The sequence below is a fragment of the Lithobates pipiens genome, unplaced genomic scaffold (assembly GCF_037356315.1).
Source record: "Lithobates pipiens isolate NorthernLeopardFrog02 unplaced genomic scaffold, aLitPip1_a1.2 Scaffold_16, whole genome shotgun sequence".
Lineage (NCBI taxonomy): Eukaryota > Metazoa > Chordata > Amphibia > Anura > Ranidae > Lithobates > Lithobates pipiens.
Window position 1 is genome coordinate 441952618 of NW_027507748.1, and position 14668 is coordinate 441967285.

A 14668-nucleotide genomic window follows, 5' to 3' on the forward strand; every position below is an offset into this window, starting at 1 on the left:
TGACGGACTTTTCGACTGAACGGACTTGGCCACACACAATCACACTAAACTCCGACGGATTCGAACGTGATGACGTACGACTGGACTCGAATAAGGAAGTTCATAGCCAGTAGCCAATAGCTGCCCTAGCGTCGGTTTTAGTCCGTCGGAATAGCATACACACGAGCGAATTTTTCGGAGGGACCGGGTCCGGCGGAGTTCCGTCGGAAAAATTTGAAGCATGTTCCATATTCTAAAGTCCGTCAGACTTTGGCGAATCAAAAGTCCGTTGCAGCCCACACACGATCGAATAGTCTGACGGAATCAGTCCGTCGGACTTTGGATGTTGAAAAGTCCGCTCGTGTGTACGCGGCATAAGTGTATTCAACCTACAAAAGTTATTTTCCTACATGTTACATTAGTGCCTATTCACATTGTTCATCTTTACTGTAGAAAAACACATGAAGATGTTGAAGTCTTGCTGTTCAGTGTTCTTTTGAAGGCAACTATAAACACATCTACAAATATGCGTAACCATCCACATTGGAACATGTAAGCAAAGGTGTAAAGAGGCCCTTAGGTGGCCCACATGAATATCAAATATTTGAAGTAAAACAACTAAACATATTTAAAAGCGGTTTTAAAGGTTTCATTTATTTTTTCCTAAAATAATACATCTGGCATACTTACATGCTCTGTGCAATGGTTTTGCACAAAGCGGCCCTAATCCTCCCTGGAGTCCCCCACAGCCACTCTTGGCTGCCTTCTTTTCTGCGTGTGTCACCATAGCAAGCAGCTTGATTTTGAGGCACATGTGCAGGCATGCTCCCAAGCCCTGCTGTGTGCATCCATAGATAGACACAGCGTGGCCTGGCCCTGCCCCCCACCCCCTCCTCACAGGTTTTGATAGACAGCAGCAGGAGCCAAAGGTTTCCGCTGCTGCTTCTGTGTCCTGTGAGAAGGGTGCAGCTGCAGACAAGCACAATGCTGGATCAAGATATGACTGAGGTAAGTTATATAAGGATGTGTAGGAGCGATACAACTACTATGACATTTTTTACCTTACTGTAGGAAATGCATTCAGATAAAAAAAATGTCTTGCCTTTAGAACCAGATTAAGTAAAACGTGTGAATTTAACTGCATAAAATGCATTTCACATAGAAATCCTAATCTTTTCATAACATTGCTCCATAATTATGCACTGCAGTTAACATAAAGCCAAGACTTTTGGTTTTATTTTTGATTGAGTAGGGGAGGGATAAAACTGCTGTCAGGTTTTTTTCACTATCTGTGTCTTATTAGGGAGATTTCTCTTCACTTAGTGCCCTGTAGACTCAACAGGAAGTGAGAGGATATCTTTCAAGGTTTAGGAAATTCCCTCTTATGCCGCGTACACACGATCGGAATTCCAGCCAGAAAAATACAGATGAGAGCTTTTCATCGGAAAATGCGACCGTGTGTATGCTCCATCGGAATTTAGCTGTCCGAAATTTCCGCCAGCCAAAAATTGATAACATGTTCTCAATTTTTCAGACGGAAAAACTTTCTATCGGTAATTCCGATCGTGTGTATGCAATTCCAACACGCGAAAAATCATGCATGCTCAGATTCAACTACGAGACAGAAGCTATTGGCTACTGGCTATTGAACTTCCTTTTTCTAGTCCCGTCATACGTGTTGTACGTCACTGCGTTATAAACGGAATTTGATGTGACCGTGTGTAGTCAAGACAGCTTGAGCTGAATTCCGTCAGAATTCCGTCGGGAAAACCATCAGAGCCTTTACCGTCAAGAATTCCGATCGTGTGTACGCGCCTTTAGACATTTGTCACAGAAACAAGAATCTCCATTAGAAGGAGTCCCCACTATTCATGTTCTGGTGGCAACTCAAAAACAGACAGACAAAAAAAAGTAAAATTAAAAACAGACAGACAAAAAAAAAGTAAAATTAACCACTTGCTCCCAGTTGACTCCAGTTATGCACCCAGGTCAATTCTGCCACTTCCTTCCTACATGTAAAAATCATAATTTGTTTGCTAGAAAATTACTTAGAACCCCCAAACATTATATATGTGTTTTTAGATTAAAAAAAAGGTTCCTGCAAAAACAAAACAAAAAAAAACAGAACCTAGTAAAGTTAGCCCAATTTGTTTGCATAATGTGAAAGATGATGTTACGCCAAGTAAATATATACCTAACATATCACGCTTTGTAATTGCGCACGCTCGTAGAATGTCGCCAAACTTCGGTACTTAAAAATCCCCATAGGCGACGCTGTAAACATTTTTACAGGTTACCTGTTTAGAGTTATAGAGGAGCTCCAGCGCTAGTAGAATTTCTAGGAATAGTGCATGACAGGTCCTCTTTATGGTGAGATCTGGGGTTAAGTCTTAACATCTCACCTCTAGGCTGGGAAGTGCCGACCTTATCTATGCCCATCAGTGCATCCTCCTCAGCACACATCAGTGAAGGAGAAAAATTACCTGTTTGCAAAATGTTATAACCAAAACTAAGAAAAAGGCTAATTTGTTGTCAAAATGTTTGGTCTTTTTTCATTTGTTTAGCAAAAAAAAAAAATGAGGAGTGAACAGAGGGCGGGTGTGAGCAGTGCTCTGTGTGTCTTATGAAACCAGCTCGAGAGTGAGTACGCATGAGTGCCCTCATAGCAAGCAGCTTGCTATGGAGGCACTCACGGGGGAGTAGGTGGGTGGGTGAAGAGCCAGGGAACCGAGAAGAAGAGGATCAGGGCTATTCTGTGCAAAAATATTGCACATAGCAGGTAAAAATGACATGTTCTTATTTAAGAAAAAAAAGAAAAGGTTTGTCTTTACAATCAGTCTAAAGTAAAAACCTTCAATCTTTCTTACCACTTTAATTATTTAATGTATGTATTATTCAGCATGTTTAACAATAAAAAAAATACAGCTTTTGCTACAATACTCACCTCTTCTCCAGCACTGTTCCCCGCAGACTCTCCATTACTGCTCTTGAAGGCCACTTCTCATCTGAGTTGAATGATGACCATTGCCATCACAAGTTCTTCCAGGTCTCCCCACCCATGTTCTGATACAAGTAATCAGGCAATGGCTGATTCACAGGAAAGGATATACATACAGTGCCTCTTTTACAGCCATGTTTGCTCCATGCACTCACTACGCTATGATGGGTTCACGGAAACATACACAAAACAGATCAGAGATAAGGAACAGCCACTGGTGGGGACAAAGGCCAGAAAGGACTGTCTCAAGCAATCATGCCACATTGAAATTGCAATGATGTGGTGTTATGGAGTCGCTTTAGATGTAAAATAGAGTTCTTTCAGTAATGTTTCTATGACTGACGCACTGGATCACAAGTTATAGTCAGAAGTTTCCAATATATCCGTTTGTGTGCTAAGAACACTATAGCTACAAAATACACTTTTATGGCATGGATTTTCTGCCTTGTGTATCCATGCATGCAGTGGGATCAGCGAGTGATATTAAGGACAGACTAAACCTGTCTGTTTGGAAAATATGACACAGGGCTTTTCTCTTTTGTGCTTAATGCAGTATCAAACCCAAATATAAAAATGTAAAATAGTGCAGTTTACCAATCCTTCTATGTGATGGCTGCATTCGTTTTCCTTTATCTTTACCTAGTGATCCTGCCAGTAAGTCCATTCGTTTTCAACTTTCTATAACAGACTAACCTGTCCAGCAAAAGTGGAGACAAACCATTTAACATCGACAGGGTGCTTACAATGATCAACTTTTATTTATTTATGTAAAACCTATATCCAAAGGAAAAACAGTGCTGCTTAAAAAGTGTTAGTAAAGTCCATCCAAATCTGTTAGGCCTCATTCCCACGAGGCGGATCCACTCAGCAGAGTCTGCCAGCTCAGCAGGAGATCTCTCCGTTGATCTCCGCTGAGCCGGCGGATGACAGGTCTGTCTCTGCTCACTGAGCGGGGAGGGGCCTATCAGAGCGCCACCGATTCCTATGGAGGGATTGGACGAAAACGGACAGCATATCCGTTTTCATCAGATCTTATCTGATCCGATACACCAGGAGGGATGCAAACGCATTGCCATATGTCTGATTTTAGCGGATCGGATGTCAGCGGACATGGTAACCGCTGACATCTGTTGCTCCATATACTTACCTACCTACTATCCTCCCAGCACAAGACCAGTAACTTCAGCTTAACCCCCAGCGTCTTGTGCGGTGGACTGTTCTTGATGTCATCACACCCATAGACCGTCTCTGGAGGTGAAGATGTCAGGGACAGTCCACCGTTGGACGCAGGGGAGTGCTGTTTTTCGAAGGATCTGGTGAGTATAGGCGCGTGTTCACCCCTACACAAAACAAGCAGTTAAAGTGGTTGTAAACCCACAATAAAAAAACAAATACAAAAAAAGAAAACCTACAAGACAAAGGCAAAAATGAGCTAATATGCATATGTTTAGGAGATATTCAGGATAGCTACAGGTAAGCCTTATTATAGGCTTATGCCGCATACATACGTCCAGAACTTTCAAACAAACGGACTTGGCCACACACGATCACTCCAAAAGTCAGACGGATTCGAACGTGATGACGTAGAATAAGGAAGTTCATAGCCAGTAGCCAATAGCTGCCCTAGCGTCGGTTTTAGTCCGTCGGACTAGCACACAGACGAACGGATTGTCAGTTAAAAGCTGAGTCTGGTGGACAAATTTGAAGCCAGTCTCATTTCTAGGTCTGCTGGACTTTTGGGAAGAAAAAGTCCGCTGGAGCCCACACATGATCAAATTGTCCGACGGACTCTGGTCCGCCGGAAAGTCCGATCATGTGTACATGGCATTACCTGTAGTAAAAAGTGTTCTGTAAAGCCCCATACACACTATCAGATTTTCTGCTGAATTTTTCCTTCAGATTTACCAAAACCATATAATATGAGGTCAATCCTTAGGAGTTTCAATTTGTATGCAATCGGGCAGGCCCTTGCACTACATGGTTTTGGTAAATCTGAATACAAAAGTCAGCAGAAAATCTGATATTGTGTATGGGGCTTAAGGGTTTACAACCACTTTAACCAAAGCAGTGCGGGCACAGCCCCACTGCATGGGATAAAAAAAAAAAGACTGATGTCTGGGCTTTAAGGATTAGTAAATTGCAATCTAAAACTGTTTTTGTTTTTTGGGTTTAATAACAATTTAATCTTCTAAATTAGACTAGTCTGATTGCACAGGATAGCTCACAAATCAATCTTATCTGACTATGTGTAATAGAATAAGTAACGTTATGCTAAAAATATATTGTTTTCCTCTTTAGTGTCTCTTGCATTAGGCTTCTCCCTATCTGCTAATGTATCTGAGTTTTGCTTTTTGGAGATATACATTTAAAAGATGCCTTATCATTATTGTACAATATAAATTTGCAGCTGCTTATGTTACATCTCACGTATTGACATTTGTGACTTTAATTCATTTGCTTTTCTTATATATTCATATTTAATCCTACAAAGACAAATGGAAAAAATAGAAATGTTTGTCTTTTGATTACCCTGTAAGGGACATGCTGTATATCAGGGATATGCAATTAGTGGACCTCCAACTGTTGCAGAACTACAAGTCCCATGAGGCATAGCAAGACTCTGACAGCCACAAGCATGACACCCAGAGGCAGAGGCATGATGGGACTTGTAGTTTTGCAACAGCTGGAGGTCCGCTAATTGCATATCCCTGCTGTATATAAACAAACACGAATATTAATTTTGCTAATCTGCCTTTTTTTCCCTCCTTACAGCCCTTTCTATGGAGAAGACTTCTATTGTGAAATTCCACGAAACTTCAGACACCTATCCTTCTATATCTTTGACAGAGATGTTTTCCGCAGGGACTCCATCATGGGTATGAGTCATAAGAAATTGTTTTGGATCACAGATCTGTGCTATGTTTAGGAAATAATGAATGATCAGATTGTTTTTTTAAAGATTAAGTGCATTTTCAGAAGGGCATTTTTTTTTTATCATTCGTTTTTGCATTAGCATTTACCTTAAAGTATAACGAAAGACAACATTTTTTTTTTTCATTTTGGATAGCGTTGGATTAGAAGTCAGTTTATTGCTGTTTTTGCCTTCATTAGGGAGCGTTATCCTTTCTATTTGCCTGTTTAACATTATCACCAAATTTAAAAGAAAATTAGAAGTAGTAGCAGAAGAAAATTCCAAATTTTGGGTTTTCTGCAGAACAGAAATCTTCCAAAGGAGACACTAGTTTTGGTGACCCTGGTGACAATCACCTTCTTTTCACTTCCTGTATTGGCTATGGGACAGAAAGTGTGGGGAAATCTCACCAATGGGATACAGATTGAGAAATAATTGACAGGGGTTGTAACCCTCCCTTATCCAAAATGTAAAAAAATTAATAAAATATGTGCCATTAGTTCTACTTCACTGTTTCGTTGTGCATTACCACATGCCAATAATGTGGCATTTTGTGTGTTGTGTCAGGGCAGCCCACTAGTTTGAAATGGGTTGCCAACAAATAGCAATGAGACAAAATCCAGACCTACACCTTTTTTTGTTATGTGTGTAGTGGTGTGCTGCAATGTCGGACTGTCAGCACCTGCTATACTATAGGTTGGGGTGCCATTCTAAATGGATGGCACAGCTACACATTGCACAGAGTGCCTTGTGTTACTGTGTGTTACAATGGTAAAGGGGGGCGTCAATATAGTGATCTGTAGATTAACCACTAGAGACTCAGTAGATAAATGACTACAATGACTTTTGACAAATTTTGATACATTTTGGTTGATGTACTAAAGGCAAATAGGTCAATCACTTTGCAAGAGAATTTTCTTTTAGCTTAGCAAACAAGTCAAAGCTCTGCTGACTTGCGCAATCCAACCATGTGCAAACAAAAGTACTGGTTTATATTTATTTTTATTTTCCTTTCACTTGATTGGGTATTGCCGTATTTGCAAAGTGCATTTCCACCATGTTCACTAACCTAAGGAAAAGAGCTTGTTTGCCTTTACTAAATCAACACCATTAAATCTGCTCCACAGAAAATGCATTATTCTGAATTAGCCAGATGTAGTAAATACACTTCTTTCAAGCACAGCCTGATGGTAGGAATTGATTTTAGTGATTTTAGTGCGTTTTTGCCCACAGAGCATTAACAAGAGCTCAAGCAATTCTCTGAGCCACTTTAGGAAATCACAGAATACCGCTATTTAGCTTCAGCACATGTGGTGGAGTGATTTGACCAGTTCCCGAAAGACGGCTACAGCATCGGCTTACTTTGCCAGGAGGGCGTCCTTGGACATCCTTCCGTGATCGTGCTACCCAGGTGCCCCCTGTGGCATGCAGGCAGCTTGCTTTAGGATTGATTTATCTTTAGGACACAGCTCGGGGGGGGGGGGGGGGGTCAATCACAGTGGTCCTTTACCATGTGATCAGCTTTGTCCAATGACAGCTGATCACAATGGAATCTCAAGACGATTATCGGCATTCCTTTCCTCATGCTGACAGCTAACCGGCTTGTGTTACAGGTAAATCTACACTGATAATCAGGGCACTGATTATCAGTTCAGTCCCAACAGTGCCCACCAGTACTGCCAATCAGTGCCCACCAATGCCTCCTCATCAGTGTCACCTATCAGTGCCGCCTATCAGTGCCAATCAGTGCAGCCTCATCAGTGCCACCTATCAGTGCCCATCAGTGCAGCCTATCAGTGTCTATCAGTACTGCCACATCAGTGCACCCTATCAGTGTCTATCATTGCAGTCTCATCAGCCGCACATCAGTGAAGGAGAAAAATTACCTGTTTGCAAAATTTTATAACAAACTATGATTTTTTTTTCTCAATTTTATCAGACTTTTTTCATTTGTTTAGCAAAAAATAAAAAGCCCAGAGGTGATTAAATATCATAAAAAGAAAGCTCTATTTGTGGGAAAAAATGGTAACAATTTCATACAGTGTAGCATGACCGCGCAATTGTCAAATTGTGACAGCGCTGAAACCTGAAAATAGGCATGGGCAGGAAAGGGTTAAAAATGTCCAGTAGGCAACTGGTTAATATATAAATGTTTATTGTATAAATCTGGTTGGAGCAAAATAATCCACCAGTAGCTATTAAATATAAATGGGCAGCTTCAGCTGAAGCACTCACCTGCACCAATACAGCACCCATCCTCTTTTCAGTTTAAATGGCGCCCGGCATCAGTCAACCCTTTTCTGTGAGGCTAGACATCAAACCCCTGCCCTGGGCTCATGGGGTACTGCAGAGAGCTGTGCCATCATGTGGTGTCTGCTCTCTGCAGCATTTAGAATGAGCCCACCAATAGAGGAAGGGCTGAAAATGTCACCATACCAAAGAAACCTGGAAAAATATATTTATTTCCCCTTTTTTTAAGTGCTGGGTGCTCCACCGGCCGGTGGGTGATGAGGAATCCCAAAGAGTTGGGCTTTATATTGACCAGTAGAGTTACATATTTTATTATATACTTTATTGTTACATCAGACTCAGAAAGTACTAAAGCTACAGACAGCCAGACAACTTCATAACAAGAGGTTGTCATCTGCAACCCATGTATTTCTTTTGTGTAATTTTTCTTTAAGGTTTTACATTATTTTGGCTCTGAGCTGCTTTAATTTTGAGTTGAAATGAACATGTACGGAAAGTACCAAGTGCTTTATTGTGCTCTTCTCCCACAATTTCCTATTTTACTTCTGTGTTTTGTGGATTATGGGTATTTACAGCCTTCAAAATCTCAGAGAGAAAGCTTTGCTCTGTATAATGGCATTTACATAGGAAATGCAATCTGCTTTAATCCTGGTTTATCTGCTCTTTAAAGAGCTTTTGGATAAAAGTAATTTACGGAACAGCACATCCGTTTTTGATGTCATTTTGCACTGCTAGACCATTTCAGAAACATAAATAAAAGAGTAATGAAAATTGCTTTTAATTTTGTTGGTTTCATCTAGGAATGCAGCGAATGTCTATGTAAAGAAACACACATTTTAGTTAATGAATTCTCATTCCTTTTATATAAGCCTTTGTACAATATGGCAAGTTCCATGGGCAGTAAGTCATTGCAACCACATCAATACTCAAGTCTGTTTTGGTTGTCGTGTATATCTGTACCATTGTTCCTTGTACTCTGCTGCTAAAAAAAAAAGAAGATAAATAACTAAAAACTTGCGCTTGCAAAACCTGAACACAGAACATTCTTATCCGCTGTCAGCAGCAAACTTGTTTTTTTTTTTACCTAGTGGTCAGTTGGTAGGACCATACTTGGTGAGCCAATAGCCAACAAACTCAAAATGGAAGTTAAAAACTATTTTAGGACAACAATGAATTAAGTTTGATTTTTTAATGTATCAACGATAGACAATGAATTGCGTTGTTTCCATTTTAAAGGGTATTTCTAAGGTAATCTAAAGCCCCATACACACTATCAGATTTTCTGCTGACTTTTTCCTTCAGATTTACCAAAACCATATAATATGAGGTCAAACCTTAGGAGTTTCAATGTGTGTGCAATCAGGCAGGCCCTTCTACTACATGGTTTTGGTAAATCTGAAGGCAAAAATCTGCAGAAAATCTGATCATGTGTATGGGGCTTAAGGTAAGCTGCTTTATCAGACCTTATTCAGTATGTCTTTTTTTTTTGTTACAGGAGTTACTGCTCCTGTGTGTTCTTGTGACTTGTAGAATAATTTTAGAACCAGTCATGTAATATCCCAAATTTCGGTGAATTGAATTATCAACTGGCATCATATCTTTAATAGTCCTACCCCAAAATTGAAATGAAGTTCCAAGCTTCACCTATTTGCACTATCCACCTCTTAATGAATATTTACATTTTTATTACATGAACAAATTTATGGGCATTGGATACTAGTGTAAGTGAGTGTTTAATATTTTATTTTATAATTGCCAAATTCAGCACTTTGCTTAGAGACAAGAAGGGTGGAAAGAAAGTGACCAGAACTCTGGAGAACTGCTGCAGTTCTTACTGTGTACAAAAGTGCAGACTGATACACATAGGCAGTACGTTACTTTAATGCCGCGTACACACGATCGAATTGTCCGGCGTACTTAGTCCGGCAAACAATCTGGTGGATAGGCCGGCGGACTTTCTACCGAACGGACTTGGCCACACACGGACACACAGAAAGTCCGGCGTTTGCTAGCGTGATTACGTACAGCACGTACGACGGGACTAGAAAAAGGAAGTTCAATAGCCAGTAGCCAATAGCTTCCTTCTCGTACTTGCTTCTAAGCATGCGTCATTCTTAGTCCGCCAGACTAGCATACTCACGAACGTATTGTCTGCTGAAAACCCAAGTCCAGCGGAAAGATTGGACTGCAAAACTACTTTCTAAAGCCCCATACACACTATCAGTTTTTCTGCTGAGTTTTTCCTTCAGGTTTACCAAAACCATGTAGTAGAAGGGCCTGCCTGATTGCATACACATTGAAACTCCTAAGGTTTGTCCTCATATTATATGGTTTTGGTAAATCTGAAGGAAAAACTCAGCAGAAAAACTGATAGTGTGTATGGGGCTTTAGTCCGCCGGACTTTAAAGAAGAATGGGCAAAAATTTCACTCTCTATATGTGCAAAGCTGGTAGACACATCCCCAAAGACTTGCAGCTGTAATTGCAGCGAATGGTGGTTCTACAAAGTATTGACTCAAGGAACTCCAGGGGGCTGAATACAAATGAACGCCACACTTTTCACATATTTATTTGTAAAAAACTTTAAACCATTTATCATTTTCCTTCCACTTCAAAATTATGTGCCACTTTTTGTTGGTCTATTACATAAAAATCCCAATAAAAGACATTTACGTTTTTGATTGAAACATGACAAAATGTGGACAATTTCAAGGCTTTTTCAATACTTTTCAATATTTTTCATGGCAATGTATTTATTACCATTGTATGATATAGAAAACAATATATCAAGTTCAATTCTGTATTAGCTTTGCATTTACCGACCAAGTCCAATGCTATATTAATTGACAACCAAAATAAATAAGTGTAATTTTAATTTAGGACACAGCTTTTTTTAGTTTAGCCTGCTGCATTTTGAGAGACGGAAGTAAAGCGAGCCGAGGCTGCACAGAGGAATGTACAAGTTAGTTCAGGTTTCTCTATGTAATCCTTCCATTCCAACACATACCATGAAGGCAGACAGGTCAGTTATTTATTACCAGTGCCCGTGTTTCTCTGACACATTACGATATCAGCAAAGCAGAATAAAAATAAAAACACCCTAAAATATTTTCTCTTTATTACATCTAGGAGGTTAGTAGTGGTCAGCTCATTTATTGGCTTTGGCCAAATTGCTTCAATGTCACACATTTAAATGCAATGCCCAATGGCCCAAATCTTTTATTTGGATATGTTTTACAGTATTTACTGGTAAATAGGCAAATGCTGTCATTTCCCCAAATAACTTTAATGCATGACCCTAGTTTAAATCTAACCAGAGACCCACATAAACGCTATACGCACATTTTTCCTCCAGCTAAATGGCTTGTTGCCAGCAGTTGGCTCTTTCCATCATATTTCAGGAAAAAGTAAAACGAGAACAAATTTGGATTAATCAAAAGCGAACTTCCGTTTTATAAATATAAGCAATGTTTTTGTTTTATAAAATTTGGCAGTTATAAATAATGCTACAAAAACATTGTTTCGCCGTCCTTCCCTTTCTTTGTTATCATTAATACAATTTGTTGTAGATGTAAGCTGATCATTACCTTGTTTTTTTTTCCACAAAATTATTATTATTATTATTATTATTATTATTATACAGGACTTATATAGTACCAACAGTTTGCGCAACACTTTACAACGTGAGGGCAGACAGTACAGTTACCATACAATTTATTATAAATCCTGTATAAGAAGGAATCGGAGGGCCCTGCTCACATATATTATTTAAAGTGGCTCTAAAGCTAAAAAGTTTTTTTACCTTAATACTTGACCTCTGGAAGACTTACACCCCTTCATGACCAGGCCGTTTCTTTGTGATATGGAACTGCGTTACTTTGACTAACAATTGTGCAGTCGCGTGACACTGTACCCAAATCAAATATAAGTCCTTTTTTTTCCACAAATTGAGCTTTCTTTTGGTGGTATTTGCTTACCTCTACCATTTTTATTTTTTGCGCTACAAGAGATTGACAATTTTGAAAAAAATAAAATAAAAATTATTTTCTGCTATAAAGCACATCCAATTAAAAAAATGAAAACAAATCAAATTTTCAAATTTCTTCCTCAATTTAGGCCAAGATATATTCTGTAGTGCAGAATGCCTGCAGGCCCCCCAAATCAGAAGTGCTGGATCACATGCTAGTTTGAGCTGCCATATATCTAAGTGATAAGATCAGCAAGCGGTTAATGTATCCCCTGCATTAAAGTGGTTGTATACCTCAGTCATGAAATCTTAGAAAATCACATATATCTGTAGTGTTTACTTATCTTCTTTCCTTTGTTATCAGCATGAGTCACTACTGAGAAGTTTTCTCGACACATCAAATTTGTGTTGGGGAGAGAGCGCAGCACAGAACTTATGTATTCACAACACAGTTCTTCTGCTGTGTGGAGGGGGGTGTGTGCTTTTCCTCCAATCAGCTCTGACACACTGTAACTGCAGCCCCCCTACCCCCTCCTTTCTGCTCTTGACAGATTGAGAAATATTTTACCACTTTTCTGCCCATCCAGCCTTGCATCCAGCAGCGTTTAAGAGTCCATAAGAGGCTGAAAAATGCCATGTTAAAAGTGTGCCCAAGTGTGCATGAGGCCTAAAGTATTTTTTCAATGTTTCAGCATCACAACCTTTCTATAAGCTCCTGCTGTTTAAGTATTTTATTCATAGTTTGCGCCGGATTGTACATATTTCTCAAGGTACAGTAACAGGAACAGTAACTGGGCTCCTTTCTTATTAGGTAGGCTATGGGTTAAAATCAGTGTTGCTGAAAATGTCTGTGCCTTGGTAAATAGCATTTTTGAAATGAGTGAGCCAGGGTGTTGGTCAGATATCTGCTGGCACAACCTATTTAGTACTTGTTATTTTACGTGACACCCTATTCTTTTTCACTCTCCGTCTCACAGTTCAGGTCTCCTGGTGGCGGCTCTACTGAATGTTCTCCCTCTCCCTGCACATGTATATTGTGCCCCAGCTTGTTATCATTGCTGTGTGCAGTTTCATTATTTTCAGACAAATGTGTTCCACAATTTAGTTTGCCCAGTGAAGCACAAAATGAATGATTTGGATCTTGTATTAGAACCCAATTGCTTGGTTGCTTTTCAAATTAGGTCCTCGCAATTTCCTAATACCATGAAGACAACTCCAGTTGTTCAGAAATAGTTTAAACAATGCTTGTTATTTCAAAATGTTTCCTTGTTTCCATTTTTTTTGCCTGACTCATGATAGGATATGGAAGTACCATATTCATTTTCAAATGGATTTATTGTTACTAATGTTTGCATGTGCTATATCTATTTTGATCCTCTGTAGTTGTCAGTTATATATACACTGGGGGTTATTTACGAAAGGCAAATCCACTTTGCACTGCAAGTGCACTTGAAATTACAGTCGCTCTAAATCTGAGGGGTAGATCTGAAATGAGGGGAAGCTCTGCTGATTTTATCATCCAATCATGTGCAAGCTAAAATGTTGTTTTTTATTTTCCTTGCATGTCCCCCTCAGATCTACAGCGACTGCACTTCCAAGTGCACTTGCAGTGCAAAGTGAATTTTCCTTTAGTAGATAACCTCCAGTATCTCATAAAAGTGAGTACACCCCCTCACATTTTTGTAAATATTTGACTATATCTTTTCATGTGACAACACTGAAGAAATGACACTTTGCTACAATGTAAAGTAGTGAGTGTACAGCTTGTATAACTGTGTGTATAAGTGTAAATTTGTTGTCCCCTCAAAATAACTCAGCACACAGCCATTAATGTCTAAACCGCTGTCAACAAAAGTGAGTACACCCCTAAGTGAAAATGTTCAAACTGGGCCCAAAGTGTCAATATTTTGTGTGGCTACCATTATTTTCCAGCACTGCCTTAATCCTCTTGGGCATGGAGTTTACTAGAGCGTCACAGGTTGCCTCTGGAGTACTCTTCCACTCCTCCATGACAACATCACAGAGCTGGTGGAAGTTAGAGACCTTGTACTCCTCCACCTTCCGTTTGAGAATGCCCCACAGATGCTCAATAGGGTTTAAGTCTGGAGACATGCTTGACCAGTCCATTACTTTACCCTCAACTTCTTTAGCAAGGCAGTGATTGTCTTGGAGTTACATGTGGTCCACCCATAACATCAGAGTATCCACTTTGCAGAGTTCCTCCATCACAGAGTCCTCTCATCACATCAGATTCCCCCTACTGCATAATCCTCACACTACAGTGTCCACCCATCACATCAAACTACCCCCTTTGCTCCAATCACAAAGTCCCCCATCACATAACTCCCCTTGTCACATCAGTATTCCCTTATTACAGAGACCACTGGTCACATCAGAGTCCACCCATCTCAGAGTCCACTCATCACATTGGAGTTCCCCTATAGCAGAATCCTCTCGTCACATTAGACTCTACCTACCTCAGAGTGCTCTCATCACATCAGAGTCCCCCAATGCACTCCTCATCACATCAGAACCCCCCCATCACAGAGGCTTCTCATCACATC

General features: G+C 39.9%; 1 protein-coding gene across 2 annotated transcripts in view; it reads left to right on the top strand.

Annotated features, from left to right (window-relative positions):
• RASA3 (RAS p21 protein activator 3) overlaps positions 1-14668 on the top strand; it is a 303463-nt gene that overhangs the window by 122826 nt on the left and 165969 nt on the right. For both annotated transcript variants that reach the window (XM_077482700.1, XM_077482701.1), the window contains exon 3: positions 5750-5853. In XM_077482700.1, coding sequence (XP_077338826.1) covers positions 5750-5853 — 104 coding nt within the window. The remainder of the gene's footprint in view (positions 1-5749; positions 5854-14668) is intronic.